At 41.8% G+C, this 17,194-nt stretch overlaps 2 protein-coding genes across 7 annotated transcripts in view; one reads left to right on the top strand and one right to left on the bottom strand.

Annotated features, from left to right (window-relative positions):
- Positions 1 to 10,909, bottom strand: part of AKAP3 (A-kinase anchoring protein 3) — a 34,430-nt gene extending 23,521 nt beyond the window's left edge. The window contains exons 1-3 of one of the 6 annotated variants that reach the window (XM_062194754.1): positions 9,842 to 10,909; positions 8,117 to 9,422; positions 5,093 to 5,200 (exon numbers count right to left, since the gene is read on the bottom strand). The gene's annotated coding sequence lies outside the window, so the exon portion shown is untranslated. The other 5 variants (XM_062194758.1, XM_062194753.1, XM_062194755.1 and 2 more) reach the window with 5 other exon arrangements.
- Positions 10,910 to 10,964: 55 nt separating this feature from the next.
- NDUFA9 (NADH:ubiquinone oxidoreductase subunit A9) overlaps positions 10,965 to 17,194 on the top strand; it is a 37,961-nt gene continuing 31,731 nt past the window's right edge. Inside the window, exons 1-2 of the mRNA XM_062194761.1 lie at positions 10,965 to 11,070; positions 16,981 to 17,151. Coding sequence (XP_062050745.1) covers positions 11,022 to 11,070; positions 16,981 to 17,151 — 220 coding nt within the window. The 5' untranslated portion in view covers positions 10,965 to 11,021. The remainder of the gene's footprint in view (positions 11,071 to 16,980; positions 17,152 to 17,194) is intronic.

The raw sequence follows: 17,194 nt of genomic DNA, 5'->3' as shown, positions 1-17,194 counted from the left end.
CTGCTGGTTTACTTCCCAGATGGCTGCAAGGCTAGAGCTGCACTGATCTGAAGCCAGGAGCCAGGAGCTTTTTCTGGGTCTCCCACGTGGGTGCAGAAGCCCAGGGACTTGGGCCATCTTCTACTGCTTTCCCAGACCATAGCAGAGAGCTGGATCAGAAGTGGAGCAGCTGGGACTCGAACCGGCATGGCAGGTGGCAGCTTTACCCGCTACACCACAGCACTGGCCCTATTCTTTGTGTTTTATTGACCATATCCACTCCCCTGAATTCTCAGTAGATGCTTAAAATTCAATGTGACAAAAGTAGGATTAATTTACATCTCCCTTGCCTGTTCTTGTCCCTGCCAGTTTATTTTTATATCAAAGAAATAGATGTTTTATTTTTAGTTAATTTCTAGAGCACTATCTCATTCATACTGGCAGTGTCTAGTATCTCTTTTTAAGACCAATCCCTTCTCCAATTAGTTAGCCAAGGGTCCTGGGGAATTCTCAGTCTCCATGGCAACACAAGAACAGCAATGTCACATGAACCATCCAATGTCCACAGATGCAGTGTTACCCTTGCTGATGTAGATTCTTTCACACTCTGCTCTATCCTCCACTCGGAGTGAGGGCACCATCATCTGCCTGGCCTTCCGAGCCAGGAAGCTGAGATGTGTTTTAGTTGTCTTCTTCTACCCCAAGCTTCTTTCTAGCCGCTACTCTCTTCTCCCAGCTGTAGCCATTTTTCTTAAAATGGATTGCTTGTATTTGCTGCTCCCACTGCCTCATCTCCCAACTGAGTATCACAGTCCCTATTTCATGTACTTCCTTGGCCTTTGGCCTTAGTCTTGTCAATTTTCTACAACACTGTATCTTAGTTAGTAGTCTGAAACAAGGTCAACTGTCGTGATGACTTAAGAGCCATCCACTGATAATCTGAAAGTATGAGAAGTTTCTCTTTCCCTCTTTGTTCTGTGCCAGTCATTCATTTCCAGGCTTCCACACTGAGATTTTCCTTCCTTCATCACAAATGTTCCCAGATCTGTACTGCTTAGTAAGGAAAGTAGAATAAGATGGCCCATTTTTCCTCCCTAATATCCCAAACATCTTCACAAAGCAGTCATATAACACTATATTTTGATTCCAACAAAATATGAGACTCTTTTATAGTAAAGCCCAATATCTTATCCTAAAATTTTTATACTGCAATTGAGTTTTATAAAGAATTCCTTGGGGGGGGGGGGCAGTGCTGTGGCATAGCAGGTAAAGCTGCTGCCTGTAGTGCTGGCATCCCATATGGGTGTTGGTTTCAGTCCTGGCTGCTCCACGTCTGTTCCAGCTCTCTACTATGGCCTGGGAAAGCAATGGAAGATGGCCCAAGTCCTTGGGCTCCTGCACCTGTGTGGGAGACCCAGAAGAAACACATGGCTCCTGGCTTCGGGTCAGCACAGCTCCGGGCATTGCGGCCATCTAGGGAGTGAACCAGTGGATGGAAGACATTTCTCTCTCTCTGTAACTCTGTAACTCACTGCCTTTCAAATAAAATCTTAAAAAAAAATCCTTGAAATAAGTGGAACATTATTAGGAGATTAGCATCTACTTAAACGGAAATATCTGATTTTTTGTTTATAAAAAATTTATGCCATACAATATGCCCACTCAGGGAGTACAATTCCATGGCTTTTAGCCTATTCACAGATCTGTGCAAGCACCACCACAATCAACCGTGGAACATTTTCATTACCCGAAATGGATTTCCTCTTCTTTTTTTAAATGATTTTTAAAAATTTATTTGACAGGTAGAGTTATAGACAGTGAGAGAGACAGAGAGAAAGGTCTTCGTTCCATTGGTTCACCCCCAAATGGCCACTACAGCTGGAGCTGTGCTGATCTGAAGCCAGGAGCCAGGTGCTTCTTCCTGGTCTCCCATGTGGGTGCAAGGGCCCAAGCACTTGGGCCATCCTCCACTGCACTCCCGGGCCAGAGCACAGAGCTGGACTGGAAGAGGAGCAACCGGGACTAGAACCAGCGCCCCATCCAGGACTAGAACCTAGGGTGCCGGCGCCACAGGTGGAGGATTAGCCTAGTGAGCCACGGTGCTGGCCTGAATTTCCTCTTAAGGACAATCTCCTGGTGACAAAGTCCTTGGCTCTGTTTGTCTAAACCCATCTTGTAAGATATTTTCTCTGGGTGTGGATTCTAAGGTGATACTTGTCTGTCATTGCAGTTAACATTCATTGTAGCTGAGACAACTACGGCTCTCTGTATCCTTGCAGGGTAGGGTGGCTTCCCCTCTAGCTGAGGTCTTTTTGTTCTATGATTTTATTAGGATGTGACTAGGTCTGAATAATTTTAAATAGGTCTGTAACCTGACAGTCCTCCCTTCAGGAGGTAGAACCCATCGCTTCTCCCTGTGAGCATGGCTGAACAGACTGTCTTCTAACAACCAGAGTATCACTCTCAGGACCATGCCCTAACAAGGCCCTACAGCTTCCTCCTTCTTTCTTAGATGGCCACTCTGGGAGAACCAGCTGCCATGTCACAAGAACACCCAGTGACCCCCATCTTGGGAGCCTTTAGATAACTGGAGCCTCCCAAGAGACTCCCTAACTAGATCCACCCAGCAAAGTCACTCCTGACTCCTAACACAAAGAAATTGCAAGATCACAGTTGTGATTTTAACCAGCTGAATTTTGGAGGATGGTATATGCAGCAACAGAATGTAGAACCATTTTAACTAATTTACAGAACTAGAATAAATGTAAAAAAAAACTGCACAGAACATGTATGTATTAGCGCAATGAATATGCCTAAGGTAAAAGTACCCATTTAATCACCACTAAGATCAAGAAGTAGCATATGGATATAGACTTCTATTTATTGTTATTTTTCCTCTGCAAGGTGCTGGTCTTCTTGGATCTGTGGATTGATTTTCAACAGTCCTGGAAAGTTCGCAGCCACTGCTCTTTTAGTTTTGCCTCATCCATTTTTGCTTTTTTTCCTCTGGGAGCTCCCATCCCATGTTGCATAGGATTTTCTCACTCTATCCTCCTCATCTCTCAGCTTATCTGCTTATCTTTACACTAATCTGCTTATCTTGCTGGGCTGCATTCTGGAAAATTTCTTCAAATCTGGTTTTCCATTAACCTACTGTCTCTTCAGCTTTATTTAATTCACATACATAGCGGTATTTTTTTTATTTCTAGATCATCTGTCTTGTTCTTTTTCAACCTTACTCCTTTTTTATCTTTTTTAAAAACAGATTTATTTATTTGGAAGGCAGGATGAAAAAGATAGGTAGAGAGAGAGAGAGAGAGAGAGAGGGAGGGAAGATGAGAGAAAGAGAGAACCTCTACTCACTGGTTCACCCCTAAATGGCCACAACAGTTGGGGTTGGACCAGGCCAAAGCCAGGAGCCAAGCCAGGGACTCCATCTAGATCCTCCATATGGGTGGCAAGGACTTGAGAACTTAAGTCTTTATTTGCTGTTTCCCAAGCACGTTAGCAAGAAGCTGGATTGGAAGCAGAGCAGTCAGGACACAAATCAGCACTTTGATATGGGATGTGAGGGAAATATTTGTTTTAAGGATTTTGGACTGTGGTGGGGGTAGACAGCTACATTCAAAATAAAATCGACACATAAGACACTGGTTAGGATGCTCACATTCCATACTGGAGTATCTAGTTTGGAGTGCTGGCTCTACTCCTGATTCCAGCTTCATGCTAATATGTACCCTGGAAGGCAGCAGGTGGTGATTGAATAGTTAGGTCCTTGCCACTCGCATCTGAGATAGGGAATGAATTGCTAACACTTTGTTTTGGGAGCTGTTGCAGGTGTTTGGGGAGTGAATAGCTGGTGGGAGCTCTGTCTGTCTGCATCTCTCTATGTCTCTCTGCCTCTCAAAACAAATAATTTCAAAAATTAAATTAACACAAATCAAAGACAGATTAAGCATGATTTAAACTTACATATGTGGATATACTATTTTGTTATATAAAAGATTAAAAGAAAAATGTAAAATCCTTTAAAAGCTGTTTCCTCTTTGCTCCCACAAGGATGAACACCCAGTTTCACATTCTATTCATTGATTCAGTTTAATAAGCTAAGGAAATAGATTTTTTTAAAAACTTTTATAAATACAGTAATATAACAGATATCATGAGTAAACAATGGTTTTTCCACCATGGCTAGATCTTAGGATCACCGAGAGAACTATGTAAAGATACTGAATCTTCCAGGCCAGCTCTCTGCTGTGGCCAGGGAGTGCAGTGGAGGATGGCCCAAGTGTTTGGGCTCTGCACCCCATAGGAGACCAGGATAAGCACCTGGCTCCTGCCATCGGAACAGCGCGGTGCGCCGGCCGCAGCGCGCTACCGCGGCGGCAATTAGAGGGTGTACCAACGGCAAAGGAAGACCTTTCTCTCTGTCTCTCTCTCTCTCTCACTGTCCACTCTGCCTGTCAAAAATAAAAAATAAAAAATAAAAAAAAAATAATAAAAAATAAAGATACTGAATCTGAGTTACACCCCCAGAAAATCTTATTTCAATGTTTTTATGTTCGGAAAACTTGAGTATTAAATTTCTTGAAAGCTTGCTGGGTGATTCTAATGTATACCCAGCATTGAGAATTCCTGGGCCAGGACTTATCTGGAAAGACCCTCCTGAAAAGCCTGGCTCGTTCCAGACTGAGAATTACTTACTCTTCTTTAAAATTTTTCTGAGAAAGTCTTCCTAACCTCCTTTGATATCTTATTTAATGTTATTGCTTTAACACAGAAGTTGTTAAAGCTATGAAGTTAAACTCTGTATTGGCCTCAGCAGTTCATTATGATATAGAAATATTTTTTATGTTCATGAAAAAAGAAATTGATAGCACTGCTACTCAACAATAGAATGGGAAGACTTAGAGGAAGGTTGTTCTAGGTTGTTGACAGCAAAGGAGCCAGAAACATGTGTTTCTTAATCTCGTTTCAATTTCATCCTGATGAGTTACTTCTAATAGAAAAATGGCAAAATCAATAGGTTCTACTGCCTTATGTGAGCGCTATACCACAATTAAAAAGGAGGAAAATTGAGCACAAAAGACAAGGAAATGACATGATCACTTACTCTTGCTGAGGGAAGGTTCTGAGAAATGAGGAAAGCTCTTGATTAACCTGTTGTTGTCTTCACTATCCCTATGTTTACCCACCCCTCCTGCCATGTAATATCAGGAACCTGCAATGCAAGAACAAACACAAAAGGGGACTAATTTTATATTTGAACTTTAATTACTCTTATTGTTACATTATGATGTTGATTTACTCATTATTTTCACACGCACACACAGGTGATGAGCACAAAATAACATTCAAATTTCATAGGGGGATTTCACATCTGATCTTGTACATTCTGAAAGTTCCCAGATGACAAAAAAGGTTGTTCTTTCTGGTCAATAATTTCTTAACTACTGTTAGTCTCCACTTCTGAATCATCGGTATACAGGCTTATTTAACTATAAGGACAATGCAAAGTTTATATGCTAATCTGAAACGTGCTTGAACAGAAAGTTAGAAATAAAAAGGTGGAGTGGAGAGAAACAGCTTTGACTTCATGGATCTTAAAACACTTTAAAAGCATTCCTTTAAGAGAAACACACATCCTGATGTTATGAAGGGAGTTCATGGTTAATGTCTTCCAGAATCTTATACTATCTCTACCAAGACATTTCAGTAGATGCTAAGCTATTATATTCTTACCTAGGTATATCCACCCAGTTCCTACCTTCAATAGTGTCCCTCTAAACCCCATTCTTACTTTATAGCTTGGGTCAAAAGTTATCCTATCAGTGAAATATTCTCTAAATACCTAACTAATGGATTCGATCCCTCATCAGACTTTCTATCATATTTTGTTTCTACTTTTACATCCTATCCAGCACTTTAAAGCTTGCTCTTTGCTCCTACAAGGATGTAAACCTAGTTTCATACTCCAATTATTGACTCAGTTTAATAAGCCAAGGACACAGTTTATAGATATATGTATATTATATATATTCATCTCTTTTTGTATATAGTTCATCTGTTTTTATTAGCTGCTTCATGAGAGCAGAGGCATTTTCTTGCTCCTCATGGTATCCTTTATATTAATTAGTATATTAAAAAAGATGCTTAATTAACTGTTTGCTAAAAGAATGCCTATATAAATTCTGCTCATTTCTAATTCCAGATTGCTCATATTTTTCTTTCTTAAATTGGTAAATCTGAGAACAAACAGTAAATGACTTGCTCAAATCTGCTATGGTGGTAAGCAACTTAGCCATGCCTTCGTGACCTCTTTTGGAGATAAATGTACCCCAGAGACTCATCCAATGACTTACTAACTAATAGACCTTCCTTTTCCAATATATAAATACACCAACATCTTGAAAGTGTTCTTGTACTCTTTCCACAAAAAGAAAGTGCACTTATAAGTCAAATATAACCAGCAAACACTTACAAATGCCATTTTTATTCTATTTTCTATGCCCTCTCTGTGTTCATCTGCATCCATGAAGCTTTAGACTTGCAAAACTTTCTAACTTGTCCTGGATGGTGGCAAACAAAAGAGGTATTTATATGTTTTGATAATAATGGTATTAAGACTTCTAAATTTATGGATGTATTCTCTACAAAGAAGTAGAAAAGAAGGAAGATCTAAAGAGGTTAGTGGTGTCAATGAATGGGTTCACACATTTCTTTACTGTAATTCCAAAAGTTGGTGGATAATACCCTGGAGTTATGATACAAAATAAAAAATTATGCTTTGTGCTATTTATTAAATATAAGAAAAAATCTGACTATATACAAAATGTAAAGATAATGAACCTTAGTAACAATTTATTCTAACACCCTTATCTAATGAATAAAGAAACTAAGGTCTGAAAAGGTAGTAGTAGAACCAGTGGCTATATCCCCTTAGATAGCAGTCTAAAATATGGGAAGCTCTGAAATTTAACGCACTCAAAGCTGTGAGATTTTTCTACGGCTAAGGCGGGGATCATGTAGCCTTAGATGAACCTAAAATATTCTCCCCAAACGCCAGTGTGATTATTACCTGTAGTCAAGGAGTAGTGCAAATCATGAATACCAGTCAGGGAGAGCACACACACTTACAGGGATTTGGTTACGGTTGTGGGACCCTGCGCCATAGCCCCATCTCAAGACATGCTTCTCCTGCAGCCATCATCTTAAACAAGGGTCTCCTGTTTGCTTAAACTTCCTAAATTCTTGGGAAAATTCAAATTACAAGGAGCACAAATGAAACTCTTGCAGGACTGATCCATATCTGAACACGTTTTGAGATCTAGTCAGCCAAATTTTATAACTAGTTTCTAAAGAGAAGACTATATTTACTACATCAATTCTCTTTTGTTTCCTTCCTATTTGCAAGGGCCCAGTACATTGTAGAAACTTAATAGATTTGTTATTTAAACAAGAATTTTAATGGACTTTGCTTCAGATTAGAGGTGTATGTTTGTGTTTCTTTCACACCATTCATTGTTAAGGTTTCTTGTGTCTCTCCTTATTTTCACTTTCCCCTAGTAACCATGTCTTTCTCTGGAGCCCCATCAGTATCAGTACAGACACTTCCTCACAGATATGTGTTTCTTTCCCTCTCCCAGTTTTCTTGTCCAACCAAGTCTTCAGAAATAACAAGGAGTGGGAAAAAGTGGATAAGAATTGGACTGGAAGCAATAGCAGCCCGATTTTACTCTGAGAGCACTGGAAAGAAGTAAAAAAAAAAAAAATCTTTTGGATTAGCCACACAACGAAGAGGAAGAGTCGGTAGGCAGTCAAGCTTCCTTTCTCACTTTCAAATTGGGAAGCAAAGACTAAGCTCGCTCATGTCTCCAAATGATGTTCAAGGAGATCTGATCAAATCTATAACAGAATCAAAAGTTCAGCAGCAAAGATGACAGGTTTGGCTGCATACTGCCAAGGGAGACACTCGGTTATTTCCTGAGGACTCAGAGATAAATTCTGAACTTGCTGGGCAGAATGACAAGGTTGGCTTGAACATAAAAAGTTGTCCATCACTTGATACTGAATTCTCCCCTCTAACCACAAAGGATCAGCAAATGGGTTATTTTATCGGTGTGGTGGGATTTCCTACCTCTGTAGCACTTGAGTAGTGAACCACAGGAGACTCCAGAATATATTTTTAAATCAATGAAGATGCTGGGATGTCCTTGCTCAGCTCAAGATCTTGTTTTCTCCCAGAGCCTTCCATGCAACTCCCCCTTGTTGGGACTGGGGAGTGAGGTCAGAATCACAACTGGTGATATCACTGTCTCTACGGCAACAGTGGTGAGGCTGCCAGAAACTGACTGGTCAAAAGGACAAAAGGAAGGATGATGATATACTACAAGGCTCTGATGTGTGTGGAAGGATTAGGCTTGCTCTCTCCTGACTAATTCTCTCCTTTGAGTGTTCAATTTAGGTGGGGAATAGGGAGATGGAAATTTTGTCAATGGATTTCACTTAAGACATCAGGATGACTAAGTATTAAGTATCATCAAGTCTTGGTGGCTGTAGGGGAGAACAAGAAATAAAAGAATTGAGGATTGATTAAGTTTCTCATGCAAAGTCCCAGCAATCATTTCCATTTTATGGAGTCCACAAAATGGACTCTTATTACTTATAAGCATCTTGCCTTTTGTAAAAAAAAAAGAAAAATAGCAACAACACATTTTGGCATATTTTGCTTAAATTGACAATCTCTGGAATAAAATTTCTCTTACATGGTCAGAGACCCAACAGCATGAATCCATGCTGGGATATATCAGGCCAAGGGACGTTTCCTTCAAGGAAGTTGGCAATTCCTTCTAGGCCTGTGGAGAACTTTCTTGAGCAGTACATTCTCTTTGGAAATGTTACCTTGGGTGTTCCTTATGGGTCAAATACAGGACTAATATAAGAACATGTCAAAAACTTCATGGAAAAATAAAATTAAAAGGTAAGCTTATACTGGTGCAAAAATTTTAGCAATCCATGTGGTTTGTTCATGATGTGCAATTTCCACGAACTTTTCCAGTCACCCTCATATAGTTCCTATGAAGCAACAAGAGCTTCCAGTTGAGGCTGTAAGATAAAGATTTCAATCGTCACAGATGCCAGTGATGGGTCTGCCACACACTTTCTTCAAGGAAGTTAACTGCTGATGATCTCTTTTATACCAGATCTCAGTTTCTTTACCTTTACAATAAAGAACTTAAGTCTGCTGATATTTTAGATCCCCTTGAATTCTATCACTCTATGCTTTTGATGTTTTACTGGTATTTAGACAGAATTGTATGTATGTGCATGTAGCAGTTCGTACTGGACAACGCACCTTCACATCCGTGTGTCATCTGATCCTCACAATTATCTGCTGACGTAACAGAGCAGGTGTTATTTTCCCTGTAACACACCTGTAAAAGCTGTTCAGGTCACAACTAATAAATAGTAGAACTGGGACTGCAATCCCATATTTTGGGTGTTAAAATCAGTGGTTTTTCAACTGTACCATGACATCTTGAAATCAGAATTAAGAACCCAAGACAGTGTTTGATTTAGGGATGTTAAATAATATAATTGGCAATGTTATACAGGGGTTAGGAGGTTGCTGATGACAGTGGGATATCAACAAAGTGTTAATATTCACAATGACCCCAGAATCAAGTATTAGCAAATTCTAAGTGCTAAGTGAATACGAAGTGCACAGTAAGTGCAGCATTACTAAGCTTCCCTGACAAAACTCAAAGGTTTCTTTCTTCCGATTCAATTTGGTAGGTATCCCTTTGGTAAACAGTAGGGGTGGGATAAGTGGAAACAAGTAATTTACAAGTCTAGTAATTACCAACTCGGCCAGCCCGTTCCTCTATTCCGGCAACACCCACTCTTCGTTTCTGAAAACACCAAGCACTGACAGAACTACAGTGTCTAGAAAGACCCCTCACAGCAGGCTGTTTTCTGGGCAGTCCAAGGTGTATGTCTTACAAGATCACTGGCTGCTGTCTCCTACTTGGAGCTCTTACGAAGATGACCAGAATAAAGTACTGTATTTTATAATTCAAGTACTTATCTTTCTGGAACTTCCTCGGGATCCAGACAGCTCTTTCTAGAATACTGCAGGCTCTCAAAGAGGTTCACAGTTCAAAACACAAAACCAAACCATTGCCCTGGCCAGCGTCATCTGCAGTTTCTCATCCGGATTGCACCCATAACCACTACAGTTCACCTAACGTTTCAGAGAGTTCCCAATGCTCCTCCATGGATTCCGCTTCGGGTTAAGGACGCCTGTACTCACACGTCAGGCGGTGATGAGTGCTGCGATAAATAAATCTAACAAACAGAAAAGGCAAACATCAGGATGGGTGGGATGCTCACCACCTTGGAGAGGATGCTCTGAGAAGCCTGCTATGAGCAGGGGCTTGAGCTGGTACAGACATGACTGATCATTCTAGGAAAATGTTAACAGCAAACGCAAGGGCAGCGAGCAGCCAGGGGCTTGAGGAACTCGACCTGCGTTTATTAACTCGGGATGCAGTCTCTGTCCGATTTCTCATCTCCACTTTCCCCCTTTCTGTCCCCTGGGTCCTGAACTTCCCGAGTACAGGAGCCAGGCCTCCTGCTTCCCACAGCCGCCCCAGAGCTGCTCTAGTTGACATTTTCAGGGAACAGGGAACTGAGAGGAAACTTGAGCGCCTCCACTTCGGATTCCGCGATTTTGTACGCCCTGGTGTCAGGGACCGTATGACTGAACTTCAGGTCCCTTGACAGCGTGAGATTATCTTCACGGCCCATTCCAGATCTAAGATGCTCAATCTTTTCCTTTTCTCGTCTCTTTCGTTCACTTTTCTTTCCTTCTCGGCTGTTCTCTGACACCTTGCCTGTCAACCTTACCCCTACCGCAACCTCAGGCACAGGCCGGCGTTTCCCGCTCAGCGCATGCGCAGACAGTAGCGCGAGATGATGTTTGTCCCAGCTTAGTAGCCGTAGTCGGCCGGAAAGCAGGCCGTGGGGGATTGTGGGAGAAGATGGCGGCAGCCCTGCACCCCTGGGTTGTCCGTCCCTTGCCAATGTCACGTAAGTGTCAGGGGGAAAGGTGGTCTTGGGGATTCCGAGGAGAGCATCCGAGGCTTGAGGGCGAGGCGAAGTGCTGCAGCGGTCACGCCGAGTGCCTGGCCATGTTTGTTTTTCTATGGCCGGAACCGCCTCTGTCCGGTTTTTCCTTTTCCTTTCCACCTCCCCGGCTCGCGTATTAAATGCACACTTGGCAAGCGGACGGTGGGGCTTGAGCAACGGGAAGGGATGGGAGAGAGACGGGGACACTTGAAGAAGCTAAGGGTTGTAATGGTTTTGGGTTACAAGAGGTTTTGTGCGGGGCGAAGGGTGGACATGGAAAGCGAGGGGAGAGGGTTTTCATGGCTTGGCTTTATGACCTTCTGCAAGCCCTTACTCGCTCTCGACTTCAGATCCTAAGTGCCGCAGTGGAAATGAACATACCACCACGTCAGGGAGTCCCTGAGACGATTAGCCGTAGTGATATTTGTAAAAGTACTTATTTATTTATTTATTTATTTATTTTTTGTCGAAAGCGTCTCCAGTGTAGTGTATTAGATCGAGGTGCTGCAATGTAGGGAGAAGAGTCAGGATCTTGGTGGGAAGGAAAGTGAAGAGGGAAGGCTATCTTAGAATTTGCATCGCGAATTTTTTCTTCTATTCTGAAAATGTAACATTTGCTCTTTCGCTCACACAGAGGTTGGAAAAGCAAGGAATTAGGAATACTGTTAGACTTCATTACCTTTCTTTTACCCCGACTTCCTCCACAAACTTGCCCCAGTCAGCCCCCAAAGTTGTACTTTTCCATCCTGTACTTGTATTTAGTTATTCTGTAATACATTGGCTCTTACAGAATACCTCATAGAGCTTTATAAAAGATAAAAGTGGAGACTTATTGCTAATTGTAGAGCCACTGGATCAGACGTGTTGAGATCAGCTGTTTGCAACTTAAACTTTTAAAAGCATCGAGGAGAGTTCTGATGTTGAGGATCATTTTTGTTTTTCATCTTGGGTGAGACTCTTGAGTGCCACTGGGAAGGCAATGGTGCATATCATTCATCTATACAATGATAATTCAGGAAATTCTGGGAAATGGGATTAAAAGATAAGTGTATTTCGATGCAAAAAATATTGAAATCCATGCATATGAAGAATCCTTAATATTCTGGAAAAATATCTATTATGAAAAAATGTATGGAGTTCAATTTTTTTTTGCATCATAGTAAGCATCTTTTAATTCCATATCCGTGAACTTTTTGAAGTATTTTTTATAGTAAAGATTTATTTGTTTTGAAAGAGTTACAGAGAGAAACAGATCCATCCACTGGTTTTAAATGATGGCCGCGCGGCCAGTACTGGGCCAGGCTGAAGCCAGGAGTCATGAGCTTCGTGCAGGTCTCCCACATGGGTTGCAGGGCCCAAACACCTGGGCCATCTTTTGCTGTTTTTCCTAGGTCACCAGCAGGGAAGACCAGTGGAGGTTTATAGCACTTCCACTCATCTTTTTAGGGTGGTTATGCTCTGGAAGGTCAGAGAGGTTCGGCATTTTCTGCTGACAAAGACAAGGGGATGAGAGTGTATTCAGGAAGTATCAGGAAGCAGTAAATGACTACCTGTGTACCTTGGAGGGTAGGAAACAGCAAGGTTGACTGTTAGGTGGTTTCAGGTAAAGAGGTCTTTGAGAGCTGAGCAGAATTTAGACCAGTGGCTTCCCAAGTGGAAGGTGCAAGAGAAAACAATGGGTTATGAAAATGTTATAACTTTAAAGTGTCATTTTCTGGAATAATAACAATGGCTACATACCAGATACTGTTAGAAGTGCTTTAACTATGCTTTATTATGTGTAGGAACATATTGGTACCACATGGAATATATATTTAGTTTTTAAATAAATGCTTAAGAAACTAATGCATTGTCCATTATTTTAATCTGGACTATTGGTTTGTATCTTGCAGTGGGAAACTGATGTAGATTTTTGGGCAAAAGAACATAGTCAATACAAAATGAATAAAGATTATTGTTTTCCTAGTAGTATTCATAATGGAAAAACTACAGAAGCAGGAGCCAGAGAGAAATAGCTTATGTTTATTGAGCACCTACTATATGCAACATATTATAACAGGTACTTTCCCATGCATCATTAATTCTCATATCAATTTCCTAAACTGGGGGCAGGTGTTTTGGTGCAGTGGTTAAGACACTTCTTAGCACACTTGGCATCCCTTAGTGGAGCGCCTAAGTTCAAGTCTTGGTTCTGCTTCCTTTTCCAGCTTCCTGCACACCTTGCAAGGCAACAGATGAGAACTCAAGTAGTAGGGTCCCTGCCACCCACTTGGGAGAGCATGGATTAAGTTCCTAGTCCCTGACTTTGGCCTGACCCAGGACTAGTTGTTGCAGGCATTTGGGGATTGACCAGTGGATAGAACATACTTCTGTCTTTCTCGCTTTTTGCTTTCCCAAAAACAAACAAAATAAAAACAAAAAACCTCCCAAAACTGCGAGCTCCATGAGGCCAGGAACTTTGACTGTTTGACTAAATTTCTAGAATAATGCTTAGGCTGTATTTGTTGAAAAACCAAGCAACCATATGACATGCGACATCAGTGTAACATTACCTTCTAAGGGATTTTTTTTTTTTTTTTTTTTTAAACAGGCAGAGTGGATAGTAAGAGAGAGAGATAGAAAGGTCTTCCTTTTTGCCGTTGGTTCACCCTCCAATGGCCGCTGCGGCCGGCGCATCTCGCCAATCCGAAGCCAGGAGCCAGGTGCTTCTCCTGGTCTCCCATGCGGGTGCAGGGCCCAAGGACTTGGGCCATCCTCCACTGCCTTCCCGGGCCATAGCAGAGAGCTGGCCTGGAAGAGGGGCAACTGGGATAGAATCCGGCGCCCTGACCGGGACTAGAACCCGGTGTGCCAGCGCCGCAAGGCGGAGGATTAGCCTATTGAGCCACGGCGCCGGCCCTTCTAAGGGATTTTAAAGTAATAATAATTGAAAGCAACTCTTCATGGAGTGCTTAAATGTGTGCTAGCAGTGTGCTAAATGCTCTGTGCATTTGCTGTAATCCTCAAAACAGTCTTGGAAGTATTCACTTGTTGATGCAATGGATTCTTCCTCTTTCAGTTTCTCTGCCATCTTTCCCCTGTTTACTATCCTGTCTTCACTTTTTTAACTCTGAACTCCCCTTAATCATATATTCTTAACTCCCCAGCTCATAGCCCTTTGTCATTAAAAAATAATAATAATAATTGGAGCTGATTAAGCTATGCTTTCCACATATTGCCTGCCCCTGAGCAATGGAGAATGGGACCAGAGCAGATTCGGAACTAACTAGCTCTACTTTAAATTCATGAATACAAATCGCAAATGGATTTTTACCATGGTATTGTTCTAGGAAATTTGGTTTCCCTTTCCAGTGTCATTATTTGACATTGCCAAAGGATTCAGATGAGAACCTTTTTTTCCCACTGTGAAATCTGAGAGCTGATCTGTGATAATTATCTGTACTCCTTTGTTGAATGGATGAGCTCCTTCTGCTCTGATCTGCGAGTTTATTTCAGCCCGTGTTCTCTTACCTGTTTACTCCATCTCCTAAATCAGTAACGTTCCTGCCCTTCTGTGCCATTTCCGTCACATACAAATATGTTACTTCTCTGATTAAAAGTAATCCAAGTCCTTCCTTGTTATCCTGTTCCCTGGCCTGGTTTCTCTTTGCCCTTACATCTTACCGCCTCAAGAATCCTCTGCTCTTCTGCTTCCTTGCCTCACATTCTTTTTATTCCTGTTCCCATCTGGCTTTCACTCCCACTAATCCATTAAAATTGCTCAGTTTAAGGCTTTGTGCAACCAACCTATTCCAGATTGTGTTTCCCTCCGTCCTCTTTGCTGCTTCACTTTGGAGCAGCATTTGGTGGTTAACCGGCTTGTCCTTAAAACACTTTGTGTATTTGGCTTCTGCATACCGTTTTCTTTTGCTTTTCCTCCTGCCTCACTGGGTGGCCTTTCAGCCTTCCTCACTGGCTCTTGGGTTAATCCCCTAACCTTTGTGCCTTAGCTTCCTCCTCTACAAAGTGGCCTTAGCGTTCACTAAGGTCGCCCATGTAAAGCTCCTGAAACAGTGTCACATCCCTGGTGGGAGCTCTGTAAGTTTAGCCATTAGGACATTATTGTCAGTCTTATCTATGTTTGGTTTTATGCTCTGTGGTTTCAGTCACTATTCAGTAAGCGGGGCCATTTCTCCAATTTCATACTTTTGGATAGAGAACAGCATTGGATTCTAGGCAGAGTTCCCCTGGAGAGTCATCCCCAGAAATCAAACCAAGGCTTTGAAAAGAAATTCCTCTGTGTCTCTCAGTTTCCCCCACAAAGCTCCAGTGGTAAGCTCCAAAGCTTGTTGATTGGAGGAGAAATTCTTTAGCACTTTAAACCTTTAGCTTCCATATATGTGAAAGTTGTGTAACTGCTCTGAAAGTCTGTTGTAACAGATTAGGAGGGACTTAAAATTGGAACATATCATTTATGCTGTATGAGGAATAGTTGATAGAGCTGCACATGTTTAGCTTGGAGAAGAGAAGACTTAGTAGGAATATAATAGTTGTACTTTTGAGTTTCTGAACCCTTCAAGTGTTCAGGGTGGTCTCTGTACTTACATACAGTAGAGAAGGCATAAGCATTCATGCACAAACATTGAGATTCCCTCATAGTACCGGGAAACATTAAAAAGAAATGTTGATTTAGCTCTCTGCTGTGGCCTGGGAAAGCAATAGAATATGGCCCTTGTCCTTGAGCCCCTGCGCTTGCGTGGGAGAACCAGAATTTCCTGGCTCCTGGCTTCAGATCGGCATAGCTCTGGCTGTTGCGGGCATCTGAAGAGTGAACCAGCAGATGGAAGACCTCTCTCTCTCTCTCACTCTCTGCCTTTGCCTCTTTATAACTCTGTCTTTCAAGTAAAAATAAATAAATCTTAAAAAAAAAAAAAAAGAAATGTTGGTTTGAAAGATTCCCAACTTTTTTTTTTTTTTTTTTTGGACAGGTAGAGTTAGAAAATGAAAAAGAGAGACAGAAAGGTCTTCCTTCCTTTGGTTCACTCCCCAAATGGCCGCTGTGGCCGGCACAGCGCCCATCTGAAGCCAGGAGCCAGGCCTCCTCCTGGTCTCCCATGCGGGTGCAGGGCCCAAGGATTTGGGCCATCCTCCACTGCACTCCCGGGCCATAGCAGAGAGCTGGACTGAAAGAGGAGCAACCGGGACTAGAACCTGGTGCCCATTCCAACTGTTGACCTTGCTAAAAGTTGGGGAATTTTTTCTCCAGCTTTTCACTCCTTTTCTCATCATTTTTGATATTTTTCAATGGTTTTATATTGTCTGAACTGCACTTTTTTGTTTTTAATTTTCCATATTAGTCCTCCACCTCCAACCCATGTCATCAGCGTTAGTTTTTCTTTAGTGTTGCGTTTCAGGGTCTGAGCCTGGTGAGTCTTTATGTGTTGGGCTTATGCATTATTCCTGTTTGTGGTGTTATATATGTTATATTTTTCTGGTCTTCAAAACCTTTCACAAAACACTTTTTCCAGGAGTCCTTCATGATAATATGACTTATTATTCCTTTGCTTTGTAGTCTCTGTTCCTTTCAACATAGAAGTTTATGATGTTTTAATTTGTAACTGTTTATTATGTTTTTTGAGCAATATGATTTATCTCCTTAGGTAAATTATATGTCATAGGGCTCAGAGTTTCCATTTCATGTTTGTATATTTCCTCACATCCTGCAGATTTTGTGCGCAGTAGTTTGTGCTTATTATTGCCTTTAGTACTTAAATTACTAAAGTACCAAGGGCAAAATATTGTTACGAGTTTCTCGGGAAAGAAGCTCTTTGTAGTTAAGTTACTTCTGAGCTGACATTTACCATTTTTTTGTGCTGTGGGATTTTGTTTAAGGTTCTGCTGTCGCTGCAATAGCCACCTCCCTGAGTCATGGCCCACCCCATCGCCATCTTCACCATGCCGTTATACCTCATGGGAAAGGCGGGCGGTCCTCAGTCAGTGGGGTCGTGGCCACTGTGTTTGGAGCAACAGGATTCCTGGGCCGATACGTTGTCAACCACCTTGGTAAGCAAAGTGCCTTTGGTGCACTGTGTATCAGTGCCATTTA

This window comes from Lepus europaeus, chromosome 6 (assembly GCF_033115175.1).
Source record: "Lepus europaeus isolate LE1 chromosome 6, mLepTim1.pri, whole genome shotgun sequence".
In the NCBI taxonomy this organism is placed as follows: Eukaryota; Metazoa; Chordata; class Mammalia; order Lagomorpha; family Leporidae; genus Lepus; species Lepus europaeus.
Note: the sequence above shows the minus strand (reverse complement) of the source record. Positions and strands in the feature narration are given on the sequence as shown.